The sequence below is a fragment of the Mauremys mutica genome, chromosome 1 (genome assembly GCF_020497125.1).
Source record: "Mauremys mutica isolate MM-2020 ecotype Southern chromosome 1, ASM2049712v1, whole genome shotgun sequence".
Taxonomy (NCBI): domain Eukaryota; kingdom Metazoa; phylum Chordata; order Testudines; family Geoemydidae; genus Mauremys; species Mauremys mutica.
The window spans coordinates 177,806,407-177,829,765 of NC_059072.1; the positions used below are offsets into that span (position 1 = coordinate 177,806,407).

General features: G+C 45.7%; 1 protein-coding gene across 1 annotated transcript in view; it reads left to right on the top strand.

Annotated features, from left to right (window-relative positions):
* PTGFRN (prostaglandin F2 receptor inhibitor) overlaps positions 1-23,359 on the top strand; it is a 101,256-nt gene that overhangs the window by 69,035 nt on the left and 8,862 nt on the right. The window contains exons 7-8 of the mRNA XM_045002008.1: positions 7,614-7,721; positions 20,963-21,268. Of these exons, the coding sequence (XP_044857943.1) occupies positions 7,614-7,721; positions 20,963-21,268 (414 nt within the window). The remainder of the gene's footprint in view (positions 1-7,613; positions 7,722-20,962; positions 21,269-23,359) is intronic.

Here is a 23,359-nt window from a genome sequence, read left to right on the forward strand (position 1 = left end):
TTTAACCTCCTGCATAACCTGCCACAGGACTTGTTTTAATTTCTGCTGCAAGTCCAATAGCTGTGATTGAATTAAAGCCTATCTTCTAGAAAAACATCCAGTCTTGATTTAAAGATTTCCAGTGATTCTCCAATTCCCTTTTTTTAGTCTACTTTGAAAAGTATCCTGAAATGGAAGAACTGTCATTTCCTTTGGGAGATTATTCTGCAGTCTAATAGTTCTCACTTGTTGGCAAATATTTCTTGATATCCAGTCTGAAATCTCCTTCTCTTAATTTCATGCCATCACTCCTAGTGACATTTCCTGGCACAACCCAAAGCAGTTCTTCTCCCTCCTTAGTACCTACACTCTTCAGATATGTGTACATGTGTCCTCTCTTAATCTGGCCAAACCCTGTATCTATTTAGTTCTTTAAACGCCTCACAAGGTAGTCCCTTTCATAGGGCACACACCTCCAACCCAAAGCTCATGATCCTTCCTAGCCTTCCTTTGGACCAGACTTCTTAATAATTAGAACTACTTGTAACATGTTGAATACTTTCCACCTCAGGGTATAAACCATGCATGCTAGGTGATGTTAGAGCTGCTCCTTCATACAGTGAAACACCCTTGCTAGACCAGTGCCCCAATTCTCATTAACCTAAAGGATCTGTTGTTAGCCCACTTGGAGAAATTCTCTGAGTCCTTTGAGGGCAAAGGTCTATTTGGCAACTGAAAGGTGCTAAATCAACAACCCTGGAGACTGGTGACTACTAAGACTCCGAGCAGTGCTAACTTCTTATTCCACAATATGTCTTTTTTCACTGCACTCACGGGGGATCACCACTGAAAGAGAGGAGTGTTCACTTTCCCATGGCCTTTTCCATCCCCTTGCTGAGCTGGGTAACAAAGGTCTAACTGCATGTGTGGTTTTTGGGATGTGGACCCCTATTGGCTAGGCCTCAGGCTGGGACGAAAACATTCATTTCACCCAGGTCATTGTACAGCCATCAGATAGTAATGGGTTCATCCTTCTTCCTAGCTGCGCCACAGTTGAGCCAGTGACCTAGATGTGAAAAGCTTCCTACTTGTGTACGCAGAGGCACCCAGTCACCCTGCAATTCAGGTGGCTTATCCCATAGGGTTAAATTATTTGCCATCATCCCCCAGATAGTATTTAGAATGGCTTCTCCCACAGCATGGTTACGGGGTGGGTGCAAGGATGTTTTGTGCCCTAGGAGAAACCTCCACCTTGCCCCCCCCCCCCGAGCCCTGTGGCAGCTCTCCGCCCTAAGGTGCCTCTCCCCAGGACAGCTCCTCCCCCCTGCGGCAGCTCCCCCCCCCGCCCTGAGGCACTCCCCCTGGCCTGAGGAGCCATGCGGCAGCTCCCCACCCCAGCTCATCTCTGCTCCGCCTTGTCCCGGAGCACGCTGTCGCCGCTCCACTTCTCCCACCTCCCAGGCTTGCGGCGCCCATCAGCTGTTCGGTGCTGCAAGCCTGGGAGAGAGAGAAGCAGAGCGGGGCGGTGTGCTCAGGGGAGGAGGTGGAGCAGAGGTGAGCTGGGGCGGGGAGCGGTTCCCCTGTGTGCTGCACCCCCCCCTTACTTGCTGCAGGCGGCCCTCTCCGCACCCCCCGCCCCAGGTCCCTCTGCCTAAATGCCGACCATGACCGGGGCTGCCGAAGATCTGGTCGCCGCAGAAGGACCCAAAATGCCGCCCCCCAAATGCTAGCGCCCTAGGCAACCGCCTAGGTCACCTAATGGGTTGCACCGGCCCTGCATGGTTACACAGAGATCCAATACAGTATTTCTGTTCCATAGAAGTGATTTGCTGGTGGTGGTGGTTATAATGTGCTTCTGTAAAATAAGATGTAAGAGAGATAGGAATCGAGCTTGGCTTCACTCTGCTGGCTGCCTCCAGAGAAACCCCAGTGAAGGGTGAAAGCTGGTGAGAGTCAGAAACAAAAGGGAATTTAAGAAGCATCTTGGTGTAATCTTCAACTCTGGATTACATCTGTGAATGAGCTCATTACACAGCAATGTTTTATCACTTGTTTTGGAAGGAGCAAAGATAAACCAAGAACTGTTGAAATGTGAGCTGCGTATTTGTTGTTAAACTTGTGATTAAAATAAAACTCTGCCCTCTGCTAACCCGGAGATCTGACTTCTCCCTTTCCTTCTCTTTCTGCATCACTCACTCACTTGATCAAATATATTTGTCTTAATTAGGGAAGTGAATGAAGTGCAATACAGCAGAAACTCCCTGGCAAGAAATCCCTGTATTTTCTACCCTTTATTAGTGGGTAGAAATATGTTTAGTCATCATCGTTTTTTCCCCTCGTCAATTTGTAGTTGGGAATGTAAACCACAGATTAAAGTACAGAGGGTTCTTTCCAGTAATAACTATTATGAAATTTGGGATGGTGCTGGTTAGGGAAATCTCTATAGAAAGAATAAAGGCAGTGGGGGAGGTTGAGAGGAGTTTATTACTTGGAGAAGAGCAGATTATGGTCTCTTCAGTGCAGTAGTGGATGGCTTAGTGCCAGGGCAGTTATGAGTAATATTTTTGAATAGAGAGAATTTGCAGATTGCATCAATTTTTCCTCGCATGGTTTATGGCACTGCCTGATTTCAAGGAGAAAAGGCCCACTACAATGATTGCTGTCTGGCTGTTGAGGAAGAGAGTATGTGACAGAATTCCTTGTTTGTACTTCTGTTTCTGAGCCACAGTTACCTTGGGCAAGTTACTTAACTTCTCCGTCCCCCACTTTTCCCATCTATAAAATAGGGATAATACTTGTCTACATGAAGCTAAATTTGATTTTTGTATAGTGCTTTGAGAACACAGTCTAAAATGCAGTATAGAAGGCCAGACGTTAAGATTGCCACCTTCCATTAGAAATCCTTTTTCCCATTACTTCTAACTTTCTGAAACATTTATTTTCTGCACTTTACTTGGTCTTGATCCAGCGATCTAGAAAGATCGATTGCTATCAATTCAGCTGTTTTTATTTTAAATTCTCTGCATGAGTCTTTAAAAAATAAAAGGAAAACAATCCTTAAACTCAGAGGTTTTGTGCAAGTATAACTCAATCAAGTAAGCCAGTTTTGTTCAAGCCTGGCTTCTTGTGTAGATGTCTTTGAGCTCTAAGGAATAAACCAAGCTTGATGTTATTTGAACCATTAGCTTTTTTCAGTGAATCCACAGATGAAATTGCTATAGCTTTTTAAAAAAATCTAAAGCTAAGTCACTTCAAACTGCTAGGCACTGAGATGTTCTCTGTTTTTTGGATTGAACTAAACTCTCTGGCCCAGCATTTTGGCCAGGAGAGTTAACCAGCAGTGGCATTCAGGAGGAATTAAACCAAATAAATCCTGGTCCTGGAATTTACAAATTCCCATTTAGCAACTTTGACTCTTGGTTGTTTTTTAAATTATGCTTAACCTCATTCCTCCCTAACCTCCCACTCCCAAAATCAAGGTGGTGTAATGTTGGACTTGAGTAATCAGTCTTTCAAAAATGAAGAGCTGTGGTTGAAAGATCTATTTTAACTTTGTCATTATGTTTATAGCGTTTTAATATAACAACTTTTTAATCTTTACAACCATAATATAGTAGAATAAAAACAGGTATTCCGTATTACCTGAGTATGTACCACAGTTTACTGTCTGAGTTCGATCTTGGTTTGATTTTTAAGTTTCAATGAGATTTACAAAATGTCAACTTAATTTCAGAACTAGGGAACCAGTTTTCCTCAAAGAATGCTTGTCTGAAAAGTTTATGTTCAAACTTTTTCATTGGATTTCTTAGCTTGAGTCAAAGCTAAATTGGCTTTGACGTTGATTTTTCCAAACTTGAGGTCATTCAGCTTTAAATGTTCCAGACTTTAAACCTACCGAATAATATTTTCAAACTTGGCTTGATTTAGGTCTCAGTGAGATCTATAAAACAAGTCATGTGATTGTCTGTACTGTAACTGAAAATTCTGTTTGTCGTTTGTAATAGTGACTGTCCATATTTTAAAGTATTAAGTACAGGCAACAGGGTTAAGATGGAGCTATGAGCGTGAGGTAAAACCAACCTGATTTTCACCAGTGTCCCAGAAGTCTTTACTGTTGCTCATTTAAGTTGGGTGCCCTGTGCTAAGAGGCATGCCTGAAAGCTGTATGCTGTTGCACTGATGCCAGTGCTTGCCAAGATGCTTTTCTTAGAGCCCTCAGAAAGAAAATGCCCAGGTAGCGGATTTTTTGCTATGTATGCTTTAGCTGACAGATCACAGCATTGTTTTTCTGTGGGAGTGGTTCACTGATCATTCCTGCTTATCTATTCCTATTAGCTCAAGGCAATAGCACTCTGAAAATAAAGATTACTTTCAGCTGCCTTTTTTTTTTTTTAATTTAAGGAATGGGGACTTGGTGGCTGCAGGGGACTTTTAGGGAGTTATGGAGCACTTCACAGCTAGGTCACTAGTACAAATCCTGCCCAAGTGGGTAGCAACCAAAACGTGTTACTTTCTGATGGTGTTTCAGTGGCCTGCGTGACATAGAGTTGGTCATCTCAGTCCAATTCCTGGTTAAGTGCCCACATCACAAACAATCATAACCATGAGCATTGATTGTCCTCAGGTACTTGCAACTTCTGCAGAGGGACAAATAATTGAATGAGCCATGAGCTTATCTCTGAAGGTGGTCTCTTCAGGCCAGAGGTCAGGGACATTGGTGTGAACAGTGGGATGGTGCCTCACTGGGAAAGTGTTCCCCTCGAAGGATGATGGCATTCTTCCCTCCTCCTAACTTTCTTTGTGCTTCAGGGTCAATTTTCCCCAGTGTGGAGATGATTTGCAGGAATTGTGTACTCTGGAAGGGAACTAATGATTTCCCGCTGGTTACTGTGGTTTACCTAGGGGAAGTGTGATCATTAAATGATGGACATAGGGAAGCAGCTGCTCTATTTGTTGCATCAGTATTGCCCTAGAAACTTGGGCATGCTGGTGACAAGCAGGGAAATGCAGCTGATGGTCTGAAAGCAGAAATTCTCTTTTATAAGAGATGAAAACATTTGATCTGATAATGACCTGAGCACTTTGAATTCTGCTTTTAAGTTCTTTTATGGTAAAGGGTGCTCAGATTCTGCCCAGCTGAGAAGCTGCACTGGCAACTTGCTGGGGCCTTGATGGCTGCAATCAATGTCTATAAAATGGAGTAGATCGCAGATGACCTCATCTTTAATATAGAGACGTGACCTGCAGAAACTACAGGTCACAATGTGTGATGTTCTGCGTTGATAACTCTCCTCTCTGCCTACACACACACACAGAGTATCGAGGCTATGCTTTTGAAACACTCAGCAGAGCAAAGTGACATTGATAAAGATCAGACAATTCTTCTCTCACTCTCTGTCCATGGTCTCTAGGGAAGTATGTACAAGAACGCAAGCTTGATTCTCTTCTCCCTACCAACCAAGTGGCAGGATCTGTGGGAATGCAGTGATTCTCTCCTGACCTGAAGTGAGAGTTCACTCACTGATGCTGAATCGCTGAATTGCTTACTGTAAAATGGAGTGCATATAATACAGGATACAGTGATTATGGTTGCCATTCAAATTCAGTCTATACTGCAGCACATTAGACTCTGGGAGGGCAGTGGTACTGCAAGCAAACATGGCAATCTCTTTGATGTTTTATAAATTTAAATAAAATCAAATGAAGGGATGCTGGCCTGAACGTGATGGTTAACATTGGCTTTGTAACAAGTGTGTTAGCATCTTTAATTTCTAGCTGCACAGCTCACTGAAGACTAACAGGAAAGAGCTTAATTTGTTTTATTTGAAGGATAAACATAACAACACCTTTAATGGCAATGAGATTGCTGGCTATCCTTGGAAACAATTTGAATTTTCATAGGAAGATCTTGGACAGAGTCTGAGGAAGTGGTCATGCTAATATTCCTTCCCTTTTCCTTGCGGGGAACTGGGGGGGTGGGGGGCTCAACGTGTTAACTTTTAAAATGTGTGTGTATTATAATGCATTTATAAGGCACCCATCACAATAGCATCTGAACTTCATAAAATTCTGGGTCTCTTAAATGTTCTATGTTACTCTTAAATGTAAATATGTTCTAGCAGACTCTTCAAGTCTCAACCAATAGTTCATACAACTTCTAAGGCTTCTTTGTTCATTTATCGCCATGTTTTCAGGGACATCTTACACTTTTATATAATGCCTTTCATGTGACAGCGGTTTTATAAACTTGCATAGGTAGACGTTGCTTCATCGCTGCCAAAATGCAGCCATTTCGGGGAGGGGGACGGGGGGAAATGAGAGACTTAACTGCACACAAGAATGTTGCACTACAGTTTAACAGAAAGTAAAGAAAATTATGCCCATTTGAAATCATAGGGCAAATTTAAGAAACCACAAAGTAATTGCTTCCTCTTAATTGGAATTTTGGCTCTTGTAAAAAGTGCTCTGTAATCTATGTGGACCACAAATAGTCAGCCCTCTGCGGTCTTCAATATCTCAACCAAAAGGTTACACTTCCAGTGGCACAATGCCCTAATTCCATTCCAGAGCATTGGTTCAGTAGTAACGTGAAGAACAAGTACAATCTAACTCAGTCGCTAGTACAGCTTCCTACAGAAACCTGGATTTTCCTAGGAGGTTTCCCATCAGAAACCTGGCGGGACACTGCAAGAGTTATGAAGAGTATTGCAATTAAAGTAGGGCCTAGACCACAGAATGATGGAGACAACCATAGATGGTGCTGTCTAGTTTCTCACCTCTGTGGTAGGTGAACCCTTATTTTAGTGGAGGACTCATATTATGGGATAGTCAGATATCTGTCGTTCAGTCTTCTGCCTACAAAAGAGGTACAGTTCTAGCCATGTAAACCTATGTGAAGTACCATCACTGTCATTAATTTTGCACCACGGATTTGGTACTGGTCAAAAGTGGGTGTCTTGATCCTAAAGGCTTTTCTGTGGTGCACATCACCATAGTAGCTGAGCATCTCACCACACCCCTGTGAGGGTATATCCATATCACCATTGTACAGCTGGAGGAGTTCAGACACAGATGTTTTGACTTGCCTAGGATCATAGAAGAAGTTGTATATGGTAAAGCCAGGACCCGTATAAAATCATATGGAATTGTGGCCATATAATAAAGGTTACATGGTTTAAAAGGTGAGTTGGGCTTTGTTCAGCTCCTAATAGATATGTCCACATCACACACATCAGTGGCTCTACAATCAAAGCGGGGGCGTGTGTGTGTGTGTGTCCGTCCAAGACTGAACAGGTGAAAGATGCGCACAGGGGCCTCCTCCAGGGCAAGTGGGAGGCACACTGGCAGAGGACAGTGTGGGGTAAACTCCTGCTGCCATACTGTGCCTGTTCTATGAATCAGTAGAGGACATCAGAGCTGGTGATTGGTACTTTCCACCGGCAAATCAGTGTCCTAAAGAATATGTAAGTGGCTCCATAAATCTTCACTCTGGGAGCAAAGGCAATATAATAGTCATCTGATATCAGAGCGCTTCACAAACTAACGTAGATTGGTTTAAGCACTGGTTAAAAGCTTTTGGGTAACACAAAGAAGGAACCTTGAATGAATAATGGGATTAAATTGCTGTCTTTTAGGTCCTGTGTTTAATGTCTCGATGCATTCGGACAACCCGACGGTTTACCAGGGCGAGCTGGCAGATCTGCTCTGCATTGTCACCATCGACAGAGCGGCACTTGAGCCAGGTACCCCACTGAACTTTATTTCATTTTTGTGTTTTGGAAATAACTCAGTTACCTTCACTGTACTGTACAACACTGGCAATTGGTACACTATTCGAATAGGTCTAAAAATCAAGAACCACCACAAAGCCCCATAGTACAAGTCAAAGCAATGGAGGATATAGAAGATACAGGCCAAAAGGTTATGTGTGTATATATAAAACAAACTGGTAGGTTCTCATTTCATATCCTAGTGAAGAGGGGTCCTCATCACAAATCTCCATTACTGTTCACACTAACAGTCCCCATCGCTGGCAGTCTCAGCAAAGAGCCAAAGATTGAATGCGCTGTGGGTCAGTCACCCTTAGTTAGGAAGGAGATTCAGTGTGGGAAAAAGTTGTGTATCTTCTGTGGATAGTCATTAAATCTCCACGTGTCAGCTTAGCACTGTTTGCCCAACACTAAACTTACTTTATATCTTGTTTTTACCATTTTAAAATTTAGCCAAGATGCTAACAATCCTTTCTCATTGCTGATCTCGTTAGTAATGAGCCTGCTTCTAGATTCAGGAGCTTTTGTATGAAATATCAAGAAGAAATGTTGCACTCTGTTCATTGCTAACATGGCAGGATGCACACTGAATGCAAACTTTAAAAGGCTGTGAGGTTCAGAGGAGCACCAAAAGTTCAGATGTCTGCTTGACACTAGCATGGCTGATCCTGATTTGGGGTAAAAATACCGTGAAATAGCTTTAAATGATATATTTGTGCTTTGAGAGCTCAAAAACAAACAAAAAACTTAGGCTTGATGAGAGTTTTGGATGAAGGTTTAGCTTGGTTTATATTCTCTTCAATTTGTCCCTATTTGTTATGTAAATTAATATGTGTGATACTTATGACCTCTGGAAGCATGATGCTTCTCCAAAAAAGAATAAATAGATCTCTTTTTAGTATAGAAGCTCAGAACATGACATACCAAGAGTTACTCAAGACTCACCACCTTATAAAGTTCCAGGCTAGCCAGGTATATATGAATATAGAGGCAAATGCAGTGCGGAAATAGTCGGCTAAGTTACTGCTCTGTGCTGCCTGTGAAAATATGAGTGAAGACTATAGTGGGAATGGTGGAAACCTGGTTTGAGTGTCTTAGGGTATGTCTACACTACAAGAGTAGTTCGATTCAACTTAAGTCGAATTTGTGGAATCGACCTTACGAAGTCGAATTTGTGTATCCACACTAAGGACACTAATTCGACTTTGTGAGTCCACACTAACAGGGCAAGCGTCGACTTTGGAAGCGGTGCACTGTGGGCAGCTATCCTACAGTTCCCGCAGTCCCCGCTGCCCATTGGAATGCTGGGTAGAGCCCCCAATGCCTGCTGGGGGAAAAAATGTGTCGAGGGTGGTTTTGGGTAACTGTCATCATTGAACCGTCACTCCCGCCCTCCCTCCCTGAAAGCGCCTGCGGGCAATCTGTTCGTGCACTTTTCTGGTCAGTGACAGCGTGGATGCCACAGCACTGCGAGCATGGAGCCCGCTGCAGTTATGGCCGTTGTCAACTCCTCGCACCTTATCGTCCACCTCTTCCACAGTCAGCTGCTGAGAAATAGGGCTACTTTTCAATGGTGCTGCAAGCACTGGTGGACCATAGGGGACGTTTTACCAACATCAACGTCGGGTGGCCGGGCAAGGTTCATGACGCGCGTATTTTCAGGAACTCTGGTCTGTTTAGACGCCTGCAGGCAGGTAGTTTCTTCCCGGACCACAAAATAACTGTTGGGGATGTGCAGATGCCTATAGTGATCCTCGGGGACCCAGCCTACCCGCTAATGCCCTGGCTCATGAAGCCCTATATAGGCGCCTTGGACAGTGACAGGAACTCTTCAACTACCGGCTGAGCAAGTGCAGAATGGTGGTGGAGTGTTCTTTCGGACGTCTCAAGGGGAGATGGCGAAGCTTACTGACTCGCTGGGATCTCAGCGAAACCAATATCCCCATTGTTATTGCAGCTTGCTGTGTGCTCCACAATCTCTGTGAGAGCAAGGGGGAGACTTTTATGGAGGGATGGGAGGTTGAGGCAAATCGCCTGGCTGCTGATTACACTCAGCCTGACACCTGTGCTATTAGAAGAGCCCAGCGGGAAGCGCTGTACATCCAGGAGGCTTTGAAACCTAGGTTCCCCAGCAAGCAGCGTGACCTGTGACTGTTCAGTTTCTTTACAGAGAAGCTGAACCTGCCCCTGTTTCTTTACCCAGTTACTGTTGACTATCCTCTGCAGTTACATACCCCGTTTTCCCCCTTCCAACACACGTGTAAAAATAAAATACATGTTCCATTGTTACTTAACAAAGGTTTCTTTATTAATGACTTTGCGTTAAAGGGTTGAAACTGGGACGCAGACTGTGCTGGGTAGGGTGTGCGGTGATGTAAAGACCGCCTCTAAACTCGAGGAATGACAGGCTCCTGCTCCTAGAGCGGTCCGCAGTGCCAGACTGGTTGTTTCAACGGAGCCTGCCATCCCTCCTTTTTGGGATTCTGTGTGCGGGGGGCTATGTGACCTTGTTGCGGAGGAGGACGGATACAGATTCCCCTGCTGCGTGGCTCTGTGGTCCAGGACAAGGACCGCTGCATAAGATCTGTAACCGCCCTCCCCCGCTTCAAAGTCACGTCCCCCCCCACCCACACAGAACCTGGAAACCACCTCCCATACCGACCAGGGTGCCTACTGACTGCATTGTGTGTGTGACCTGCTGCTGATCCTGCCCCCGTGTCTGTACCCTGGTAAAGGTGACTGTCCTATGCAATTACCAACCCCCTTCCCCACCCCCGCCTTCAAACACAGTCTTCTGTAAAAAAAAAAAAAATGACGGAAACAGTAAATAACAGCAAAGTATTTTTAATAATTAACTAGACAGTTAGGGGATGAAACTGGGATTGAGGCTTGGGTGAGTCAGGAAGGGAAGGACTTCTCAAAATTTAGGGAATGAGAGCTTTTGGGTACTTGAGCACTCTGCTGGGGTGCAGTGACAGTTTTCACGGCCCCTGGCACCCCTCCTTCTGGTTATTTTGGGTGAGGGGGGTATGGGACTTTGTGGCGGGGGAGGGCGGTTGCAGATACACTGCAGGGGGGCTCTGTCCTCCTGCCTGCGGTCCTGCAGAACATCCACAAGGCGCCGGAGTGTGTCCGTTTGCTCCCTCATTAGTCCAAGCAGCGTTTGAGTCTCCTGCTTGTCTTCCTCACGCCACCTCTCCTCCCGTTCGCTGTGTGAGCGCTGGTACAGAGAGAGGGTCTCCCTCCACTGGCTCTGCTGGTCCGCCTCGGCTCGGGAGCAGCCCATAAGTTCAGCGAACATCTCGTCCTGTGTCTTTTTCTTTCGCCGCCTAATCTTTGCCAGCCGCTGTGAGGGGGATGCTGGGGCAGGTCTGGAGACAGTCGAAGCTGTGTGATGGGAAAAAGGGAGTGAATTCCTTGCAAAGATACATTTCTGCGAACAATGAACACAGTCTAGTCTGTGTCTGTGAACAAGAGCATGCACAGCACCTATCTCGTGCGCACTCCTGCTGCAGGCAATCCGGAAAGCATAAGCTCTGCCCCTGTTCCACCCCATCGCAGTCTCCCCCGACCCTTGGAAATCTGGGTTGAGATCCCAGTGCCTGATGGGGCAAAAATCATTGTCGCGGGTGGTTCTGGGTAAATGTCGTCAGTCATTCCTTCCTCCGGGAAAGCAACGGCAGACAATCATTTCGAGCCCTTTTTCCCTGGATTACCCTGGCAGACGCCATAGCGTGGCAACCATGGAGCCTTTTTTGCCTTTTGTCACTGTCACCATATGTGTACTAGATGCCGCGGACAGAGGCGATTCAGCAGCGCTACACAGCAGCATTCATTTGCTTTTGCATGACAGCAGAGATGGTTAGCAGCCGTTCTGTACCGTCTACCATGCCATTGTAAATTGGCAATGTGATGACGGTTACCAGTCCTACTGCACTATACCTTCTGCTGCTGTCATAGGTGCCCCTGGCCGAGATCAGCCGGGGGCGCAAAAGACAAAACTGGGAATGACTCCCCGAGTCAATCCCTCCTTTATGGTATCTAAAAATAGAATCAGTCCTGCCTAGAATATGGGGCAAGTGTACTAGGGTTCCAGTGTATCAGAGAACTAAAGAGCACAGCCGCTCCATGTCAGATCATGCAGGAATGATGAGCCGCATGCCATTCACAGGAGGTGCCCCTGCAACAACCCCACCTGTTGCTTCCCTCCTCCCCCAGCCTTCCTGGGCTACCGTTGCAGTGTCCCCCCATTTGTGTGCTGAAGTAATAAAGAATGCAGGAATAAGAAACAGTGACTTGTTACTGAAATGAAATGAGGGGAAGGCAGCCTCCTGCTGCTATGATAGTCCAGGCAGTACAGAATCTTTTCTTTACACATGAAGGGCGGGGGCTGATGGAGCTCAGCCCCCTGTTGCTATGATGAAGATGGTTAGCAGGCCGTCTACTTATGGGCTGATGACGAGGACGGATAGCAGTCCTACTGCACTACACCATCTGCCACAAGGCTGATGATGACGACGAATACCAGTCGTATTGTACCGTCAGCCACCCATGATGCGGGGTGGGGGGGGGGAGGATGCCGCAGCATCGCGTCTACCAGCAGCATTCAGTACACATAGGGTGACATTTAAAAGAGTCAAGAGACGATTTTTTTCCCTTTTCCTTCTGGGGGTGGGGGAGGGGGGTACATTGACTAGCTATGCCCTGAACCACAGCGGACAATGTGTTTGACCGTACAGGTATTGGGAGCTCAGCCAAGAATGCAAATACTTTTCGGAGACTGCAGGAACTGTGGGATAGCTTGCATCCTCAGTCCCCCCTCCCTCCCTCCATGAGCGTCCATTTGATTCTTTGGCTTTCCGTTACGCTTGTCACGCAGCAGCGTGCTGAGTCTCTGCTACGCCGTCTGTCTGGAGATTTTTAAAAAATACTTTGGACCAGGCGTAACATTACAGTAATTCCCCTAATTAGATGCAGGAGTCGCCGAGCGAGATCACCCTGAGGAGGGTCAGTGAAGGAGATAGAGAGCGCGTGCTGCGCGAAAGCCAGCACAAACCAGGGGCCTATGCTGCCATGCTCGGGGAGGCAATGCTCCCAGAATATCTCATGAAAGCCTGGCGCGGAAAAGTGTGCTACCACGGAGCACCCAATAAGGCAGCTCTCCCCAGGAACCTCCTGCGGAGGCTTTTCGATTACCTCCAGGAGAGCTTCGTGGAGATCTCCCAGGAGGATTTCTGTTCTATCCCCATATATATATATATACCTCCTTTTCACATAGTTCAGATTCCTGTTCCATTAATAATAAAAGTTTACATGTTTAAAGCACTTACCGACTGATCCTTCCCCTGATTCAGGGTCCGGGTTAACGGCCGGGGAGGATTGGTAGGGGATCTCCGTGAGGGTGATGAAGAGATCCTGGCTGTCGGGGAAACCAGCGTTGTAAGCGCTGTTGACTACCTCCTCCTCCTCATCTCCTTCCTCATCTTCCCCGTCCGCGAACATCGCCGAGGAACTGGCCGTCGACATTATCCCATCGTCGGAGTCCACGGTCACTGGTGGGGCAGTGGTGGCAGACCCACCGAGAATGGCATGCAGTGCCTCGTAGAAGCGGCATGTCTGGGGCTGGGCTCCGGAGCGTCCGTTTGCCGCTTTGGTCTTCTGGTAGCCTTGTCTCAGGTCCTTGATTTTCACGCGGCACTGCGTTGCATCCCGGCTGTATCCTCTGTCTCTCATGGCTTTGGAGACCTTCTCATAGGTCTTTGCATTCCGTTTTTTGGAGCGCAGCTCCGAAAGCACAGACTCCTAGCCCCACACACCGAGCAGATCCAAGACTTCCCGGTCAGTCCATGCTGGGGCCCTCTTTCTATTCAGAGATTGCATGGACTCCTCTGCTGGAGAGCTCTGCATCGTTGCCGGTGCTGCTGAGCTCGCCCCGATGTCCAACCAGGAAATGAGATTCAAACTGGCCAGACAGGAAAAGGAATTCAAATTTTCCCGGGGCTTTTCCTGTGTGGCTGATCAGAACATCCAAGCTCGGACTGCTGTCCAGAGCGTCAACAGAGTGATGCACTGTGGGATAGCTCCCGGAGCTACTAAGGTCTATTTCCGTCCACACCTAGCCTAATTCGACATAGCCATGTCGAATTTGGTGCTACTCCCCTCGTCGGGGAGGAGTACAGAATTCGAACTAAAGAGCCCTCTAGGTCGAACTAATTAGCTTCCTGGTGTGGACGGGTGCACGGTTAAGTCGAATTAACGCTGCTAAATTCGACATAAACTCCTAGTGTAGACCAGGCCTTATTTGAATTGGTCGGTGGGGAGAAAGTTGAGTAAACTTTAGTGTCTACAAGATTCATAACCCTGGAGAATGGGCGCGGTCTGCAGCAATATAATTGTGTTCTTTTTGTGCCCCAATCTGAAAAGCACACTAAGGACAGAAGACCCCTTTAGGAATCGGCAGACAGTTTAGCCTCCATGGCTCATTTTCAGTTCTTGATGCCTCTGAGATTTCCAACAAGGAAGCCACTCAGTGTACATTGTAGTGAGGTTTATTATATGACTGATCTGGGGGTATGTGGTGAATGAGAGATTGGAGGTATCCGGACAAAGGGTGGAAGGATGATAGAGAACAGAGTTTTACATTGGAAAGGTGATCTCTCCAGGGAACTGCCAGTCCCTATGGCCAAGGTGTGAATGGTGCAGTCTCATTGGAGTTGAGATGATTATTGAAAGCACTGATAGTGCTGAGAATTAGAAATGTCCCTGTCACCCAGAGCAGTCAGTGCAGAGTTTCCATTATCATAACACTGAAGATCTTTGTAATCGATTCTGCTTCTGGGAGTTGTCTCATTGTGCTTGGCAGATCTCTGTTTCCACAGATTCTTAGGTCTGTAGCAGCTGGGCAAACAGACCCGTATTCAGGTTGTACAGTGGACGTGCACAGCAGGGAATGACTAAGTGTGGAATTGTGACAGGTGTCCAGTGGTCTGTGCAAACATTGTTTAACACGATTTGAGATTCAGACCAGTCCCATCTGTGTCCTCCTGGAGAAGCCACATCTGGGTGCTTCAGGCATGCTTGGCAGCTCTCCAGCCCTCTGCTGGACCTGTGGATGGGAGTCTGATATCTTTTTGACCTGTTGGTAGCCTGGACTATATTTAGTGAGACATCTCTCCATATCACAACATTTAATTCACAATTAGAATTAATAACCCAATCTTAGCAGAGATGTCAAGGAAATGAACAGACCATGGAACACCCCCCCCCCCCTCCCGAATTGGAACTGACACACAATGCTGGGGAAAGCTTGCACCAATTGAATACATACAGGAGAGTTGATGTACTTTCTGGGTTGACTGGGGCTGGGAGGATTTCTGAGTCTCTTGAGATAACTGGATCAATGTATTACAGGTCTCCCTCTGTCCCCCAGGGTGTGGGAAGTTAAGTGAAGGCAGAGCAGACATCACTGCTCTGCCAACTGTCAGCTTAACTTGCACAGAGAGAGAGCACCACCCTTGGCCCAGCCTGCATCTTCTGGAAATCATAGAAGTCAAGTCTCCATATTAAATACTTGCTGTTTTGGTCTCTGACATTCCAGAATTGTTCATTCTAGGTTATCTCATGAACACAGAAGAGCCAGTGGATTTGAGAGGATCTTTTTTTTTTCCTCCCCAGGCGGCAGACATGTTGTTGAGGGCATTACGCCCAGATTTATGCTGAACAATTTCTATCTAAGCTCTCCTTCACAAGTGTGCAATTCTAATAGATGTTTATATTTCATGGAGTAAGGAAGGGAAACATCTGGGGTGATCTATTTACACACTCAATTTTCATAGCCATCTGTGCAAAGTACTTATAGGAAGATTTTGAAATATTTGCTGTGCTTTAGAGAAGACAGTGTCCTTCGCTTTATCTGTCACCCAATCCTCCTTTTGTTACGCCCAGGGTCAATTAGAGTACTTACAATGCTACTGGTTCTAGGTCAGACTTAGGTGGGGCAGTGTACCATGTCTTAGCTAGCTGAACATTTATCCATCATTGAAGGCACTTTTGGATGTGTCCCTTAGTGCTCTGCTCTGGCTGCAACCCTATTCAAAGAAGTGCTGCTGCTGCTTTGAGCCCCCTCCTGGAGTGTGCATTATGGAGGGTTGGGACACACTGGAACATCTGTCCCTTACAGATTCTTCATCTGGGAGAGCCAGTTTGTTAGTTTAACAGCTGTGATTGGTGCACTGAATTTGAATAGGGAAAAAAATATATTTTACTTCTTTGAATAAGATAGTGCCTCTGGTGCCTCTAGGGCCGAGTCTCTTCTATTAGTTCTGTAAAAATTCTTATTCTAACAGATAACAATGTCTCCCAAATGACCCCTTCATAGGCCTGTATTCTCAGGTACTTGAGAGTATTACGGTGCCTCTCTCTGAAAAAGTAGTTTTATGTGCTCCAGACAGACCCAGTGAGTGCCCTGGAAAATTAACAAAGCCAGCTTCTTTATCTATCGTGAAGTGGTACTCTCAGCTCTCTAGGAAGCCCTGTTCAACCTCATATAAATTTAGTAAACAAAAAGGGGTTTCAAAATTGTGATTCAGCACAATTGCAAGAGGCTAAAAGAGCTCTGTTCTGTCGAGTGGAAGTGTGTAATGTGTAGTAGCTGGGCTGGGAATAGGATTCACTGTCCTGAGGACTGAGTGGCCAGGAAAGTAGCTAAAACCCAGACAGCTTAGTCCTGTGTGTCAAATTGGAATATGCATAACGATGTGCCTTACATGTTGATGATTCTAGCCAGCCTGGAGGGAGAAAGCAGGACACCACCACATTAGTCTGCCTGTAGAGAGGACCTGAGAGTTTCATGACCCAAAGGGATCATGAGCTCCCTGGATTTGTCACTGGGATATTATATTTCTCCCTCATAATATCACAGGGTGCATTTAGCTTCTCTTTTCCTGGTGCCTGATATCAACTAATATAAGACTGTATGGCAGGGGCAGGGAAGAATGGCAGTGAATTTGTGGTGACAGTGATCTGTTCCAGTGATCCAAAAATTAAGACTTTTTTTGTTCCCCGGTTAAAATTGATACTTAGTATGAACAACTGACATGGGGATGGAGGAAAGATTTTCTTGCTTTTGGGGATGCCAGTGTATAACCAAATATTTAAATATGCTGTTTAATTGATCAGATCCTGGGAGCAGCTGGACATATTTGCTACTAATCTTTAGAGAGCACCGAATTCATGTCCTGCTGTTGCTAAATTTCCTAATATTTTGTAATGTGAAAAATCACACAAAACTCAGGAATAAAGCAAATGATTTTGGCACACAGGCCCTTCAAGGGATATAGTAATGAGGAAATCTTTCAGGCAGACAAACTCTCCCCCTGATTCTCTTGAGTGTGTTGGTACTGAGTCACTAATTGCGCACTGTGTATACTGATTAATAAGATATGTTGGCATAATACTATTATGCCACGGTGTAATTACAAAAAGCTAGATCTGGCATTCTCAAAATGACAGCAAGATCTTGTAACTTTCAACTCAATATCTCTGTATGAAGGAAAAAGAGAACCTCAAATTAACAGTATAATTTTAAACAGAAAACAATTCTTCAAAGGTATGAATTTGCCTGAGAGGTTAAAAAGACTTGTCTGTTAAAATTTTGTTCTGCAAGTGTAACCGTGTGTGACTGGGGACTTGGGGGAGGCAATGGGTCAGAGCTGTGTCATCTTTGATGTCATGTATCCTGGAGAATGTCCAAGTGTTCTTACTATAACTGGATCGAGCTTGTCTGATGTACAGTATGCGGAAGTAAGAGGCATTTATGAGTAATGTATATCTTCAGAGATTGGGTGTAGCCAGGATGTGTGGACCTGTTACCTCAGTCACAGTTTCGAACTCAATCCAGCTTGGTGGAGACAAAAAAGCTAGTGGCTGTCTTAATGATCTTTGGAATGAGTGGATGTTCTCAGTCTGGCTTCTTGTTGACTGGTGCCCACGACCACGTTCGGCACTAACAGGCCCCTTTTTTAGAAGTCTCCGCAGCCAAGAACTGACTGGGCTATGGAGATGGAACTGTTCTCCTAGAAGTGGTCGGTTCAGGTACAGAATGAGGGACACTGGTGGTGGTGAAGGGAGCAGGCAAGACAGAGGGTGAAATCCTGGCCCTATTGAAACAAAGGAGATTTTTTCCCCCTTCACTTCAGGTGGGCCAGGATGTCACCCTGAGTAACTAAAAGTAGCCTCTGCAGTTACAGGAAGTAGGGGTGAGCTCCATGGATTGTCTGTCAACAAGTGTGCTTCAGGGCATTAACTGATCCCCCAGGTGGGGTTGGGTAATGTTTCCCTTCTCCAGAACTGCAAAATACACCAGGTACTTTTATGGGGGTTCTGTGGCATCTTCTGGTATTGGCCATTGTTGCAGAACTTACTGGGTGAATGGACTATCTGGGGATGCCAATGTCTTTTGCTATATAGTGTATCTGCTGTCTTTCCTTCTTTTCATTACAGAAGACGTTGTACATGAAAATAGGACATTTTATTCCATAGCGTTTATCTGCTCCTGCTACATATTTCAATCCTGCTTATGGGTACTCCCAGGTCAATTAATCATATTACAAACAGAATTATCCCCTCCAATATAGGAATAAGTAACAGGATTTGAAATGCAATATGTATCTATTAGAGAGACAAGGTAGGTGAGGTAATATCTTTTATTTTACACAGAGCTTTTCTTCAGGTCCTTCCTGAAACGTGAAGAAGAGCTCTGTGTAAGCTCGATCACTTGTCTCTCTCACCAGCAGAATTTGGTCCAATAAAAGATATTACCTCACCCACCTTGTCTTTCTAATCTCCTGGAACCATCATGGCTACAACTCTGTGTGCATACATAGATGTGGCACCTGCTAACTACAGATACCCCCTGCAAGTGTAGGGTAGGGCTAGGTATTGAGATTGAAGCTCAAATCAGGACTGATGGTGCTGATATCCTGCAAAGTGTTAGTGATATTTTGGTTGGACCTTACTCAGAAATGGAAAACATGGACCCTTTCCAGTTTTAGATCTGACGTGGATCCAAAATTGTACAGACTGGCTTGGATATGGGAATTCAACTAATTCATATTCAGTATCTCCTTTTTCCGCCACCGATCTGTATCCAAAATGCATAAGGACGTGGGCTTCAATTTTGGCCCATCTCTGTGCTTAATATGTAGGGGAATAAGAGATGCAGATAATGTATAGAAGCAGCAGAATTGTGTGCAAGGCTGCATCCTCATTACACGCAAAGCCATGCTACCTACTACTACATCTGAGGCACTTGTGTGGTAAGAATTGCTCAACACAGATTTCCTTTGACAGTGTGGGCTACTGATTATTTAGTTAAGAACAGTATTATCTGTGTGCTGTGTATTATCTAGAGCCCATTGATTACAATGTGGCCAGGCTGGCAGACCTCAGGATAAAGTCCCTGACTCTGGTGATCAAGGAAATAGTGTTAGGCCCCTCCTGCTTATCTTCCTGACATTGTGGATAGGTCAGGTAGAGAATGGTCCATCCCACCCCTATCATCCCGACACACAGATTATGAGAATATCTCATTATTGCTGTCAGATGGGGTCCATCTTTAGCAGGAGCTTTAGATAAGTTTGTGTTAAGTCATAGTTTTTTACGCTCTCTTTTTTTAGCAGCTTTCTGTATATTATTCCTATGTAATAGCATCCATGCTGGTTTTCTAACCTGCTGTGCGGTGCACTGGGGCATTAACATAGAGGATGTTGCAGTGATTAAACTGCATCCTCAGCTGCCAGCCTAATAGGGTTAAAAGTGCAGATCTGCTAAATGGATCAATATGATCTTGTATGAGCACGGAAAGGGACGGTTGTACTGATGGACTCTGACTGCCTGTCAGCCGGCCTTAGAGGTGGCAGTCACTACCAAGACACTTGGTAGATTATCTCCTTGCAAGTGCCATGTGTGCAAGGCATAGCCCCTTCTGACACATAACTAAAGTAAAACTTTGGCAGAAGGGTGGGCTGTTTCATGGGCAGGATGTGAAGGCAAATATTTAGTGATGTCATTGTGTGTGGTGTTTTATGAGCAATTCTAGCATGTGCATCACTTTAGTACCTGGAGGCCTGCCTTTTTACTAACTACAGCTGGGAGCTTGTCTTTTTAGAGGAGAGACTTCTCTGCAAGCACGAGGGACTAGACAAGGTCAGGGACATTGCTTGGAAACTATTACCCACTAGCAAACTTCTAGCATTCTGCTCTTCAGCCCTTGTGCTTTAGTTTAACCATGTGGGAGTTACAAATGTCTTACCCAGCTTCTAGGCTTGCTTAGCAAAGACTCACCTATGAAATTAAATTTGAGATTTCAGCCTAAAATAGCAGGAAAAAGACAAAAATAGAAGATCTGCTGCTCCCCCCAGTAAGTAACTCTGTCCCTCGCCCAGCTATCCATAGCCTTCCTACCGTTGTACCCCAGCCCAACTTCATGGCACACTTACTCTCCCCACAAGTACCTGCACGATTTACCCACTCTCCCCTAGTTGCTAAACCTGTGTTTTGATAATACCTTAATCCCATTCCTCTTCAGCTGCTAAACACTCATGTGCTGCCCTCTACTAGAGCACCCCACTCTGACTCTTCCATCAGTTCTGTTCCCCTGCAGTAACCCTCTCACTACCCTTCCTGTGGTCCCACTGACAGCCCTTCCCAGGAGCTAAAAATCCCTTGCTACCATCCCTGAAAAAAAGCCCCAACCACCCCACTAAGTGTCCTAGCCCTGACTCTTCCCTTTCTGCTGCCTCTGCTTTACAAGTGCCCACGACTCCCATAAACTCCCTGTCATAATTAGATAGATAGAATTCCAAGGATTGATGCCAAATATTGATCCCAGCCTACTTCGTTTCCTGCAATCATCATCTTCCTTGTGTGTCTGGTCAATTCAGAAATGAGGTTAACTGCCTCAGAGTTCATACGTTCATGATACCACCTGCACTGTAGTCCTTATGTGATTTACCCTGTTTGTGCTGGAAAGCTGAGTTGTCAAAGAGCAGAATGTACCAGGAAAAAAAAAACTATGCTGTATTTTGAGTCATTTGAGTATAGTGCTCCTTTATGTTCAGAGACACCAGACTGCGCCCATTTGCTGACTAAGTGACACTGTAAATATCCTTCAGAGCTGGCTGTCCTTGCCAAATTCTGTTTGTCTTTAAATTCAGATGATATGTCCTTCGACGTCTCCTGGTTTGCTGTGCATTCCTTTGCACTGGACAGAGCCCCTGTCCTGCTGGCTTCCTTGGATCGGAAAGGGATCGTGACCCAGCCCAGGAGGAACTGGAGCAGCGACGTCAGCCTGGAGAGGATCAGCCCCATGGAGTTCCGGCTGCGGGTGCATGGCTCGGAGGACCAGGATTTCGGCAACCATTACTGCTCAGTAACCCCTTGGGTACGATCAGCCACAGGTGTCTGGCAGCGGGAACCGGAGATCAAATCCAAGCCCATATTCATATCTGTGAAAATGGATGGTAAGGATTTTAGAGACTTTCCTTGTTGAGACTGGGGAATGTACTTGCCACATCCCTGTTGGAGCCCTCAGGTACCAACTATTCCCCATTCTACCCCTACCCCCGCATGTTGGAGGCCCCTGCGTTGTAGCTTCCTCCTTTCTGCAGAAGGGGACTGTGCAGGGTACTTCATAGCCTGTCTGTACACCTGCTGTATTCTGCCAGTGGGGACGCTGGGGCTCAGGAATAGCAGTGATGACGCTTTGCCCCATATTGACAATAAAAACACATGTAATGCTATTGGCCTGATGTGTATTGACATAGAACTAGAAAAGCTTTTTAAGTACTCTGCAATTGCCTCTAAATATGAAAAGTGCTAGGTCTATCTGCAGTTAAACTTTGCATTTGCCATTGCATGTTAAACTTTTAATTCCTGATCATACAATGTGCCCAGCAGTGTATCATGCTTACAAAAGCAAAGCTTTCCCCTTTCCCAACCCATTGAGTGGCCTGATACTTTGCACATCTATTAATCAAGACTCTCAACATGATTTACATTGTAAACTAACCCTGATGCTGACCACACAAGGGAAGTATTAAGCCATATCTATATTACAGACTTTGGTAAATGCAAGGTCTATCAGTGTAAAGCCACCGCAGTTAGTACATCGCTTGTGCGAACATGACTGCTTGTGTTGGTGCTGCATGTACACACCAGGAGAGCTTGTGTCAGTGTAAAATGCAGTGCACCATGGGTACGTATCCCAGTGCGCCATGCACTGCCCTCTGGTGCAATACCCTTTTGGAAATTTTTGCAACACGCACACAAATCACGGGGAAGGTGGAGCCAAGGGGTCAGGTTCCCATCAGGCAACTTTCTCATCCCATAATGCCATTTCTATCCTGTAACGTTTTTGTGCCTTTTTAAAAAAAACCCTACAAACCCACACTTGTCAGTGTCCACCATCTCCGACAGAAGCATGGAGCCTGCACAGATGTGAACTATTGTCCTGAACATTACAAACTCGGAGAACAATGCTCCGGTATTTGCAGAGCTGCAGGAAGTACTGCAACAACAGGGGATGTGATGATTTCTTCAAGGACAGATTACTAGGGAACACAGCAAAAAAAAAAAAAAAAAAAAAAAAAGTTCAAGGTGGTTGATGGCATTCACAGAGCAGCTGCAGCCAGTGGAGTGCCGCTTCTGGCCTGAAAGCCGAGCACTGACTAGTGGGATCACGTCGTAATGAAGGTTTGGGATGATGAGTGGTGGCTGCAGAACTTTCGGGTGGGAAAGGCTACATTCCGAGCTTGCACCCGCAGTCCAATGCAGGGACACGAGAATCAGAGCTGCATTGACGGTTGAGAAGTGAGTGATGATAGCCCTGTGGAAACTTGCAATGCCAGGTTGCTGCTAGTTAGTGGGAAATGATTTGGGAATTGGAAAATCCACAGTGGGGGTGCTGCTTTCATGCAAGTGTGTAGGACCATTAACTGTATCCTGGTACACAGGGCTGTGACTCTGGGCAATGTGCAGGACAACATGGATGGATTTTCAGCTGTGGGTTTCGAGAGCTGTGGTATGCATATCCCTATTTTGGCCCCAGCCCTTCTTGGCTACTTTTCTATGGTTATGCAAGCATTAGTGAATCACCGGAGATGCTTCACTGAGATCAATGTGGGCTGGTCAGGGAACATATATGGTGCTTCCATCTTTAAGAACACAGAGTTGTTCAGAAATCTGCAGCAGGGACACTTTTTCCAGACAGGTGGATTACTATTTGGCAATGCTGAAATGCCAGTAGTGATATTGGGGGACCTCGCCTACCCTTTGCTCCCCTGATTTATGAAGCCGTACACTGTCCACTTTGACAGCCCCAAGGAAAGATTCAATTACTGGCTCAGCAGGTGCAGAATGACAGCTGAATGTGCTTTTGGCAGATGGAAGGGTTGTCGGCGGTGTTTACTCACTAGATTAGAGCTCTGTGAGAAAAACATCTCAATTGTTATAGCTTCCTGCTGTGCACCACATAATATCTACGAGGCAAAGAAGGAAAAGTTGCTGCTGGGATGTAGGATGGAGGTGGAGCAGCTGTTGGCTGACTTTGAACA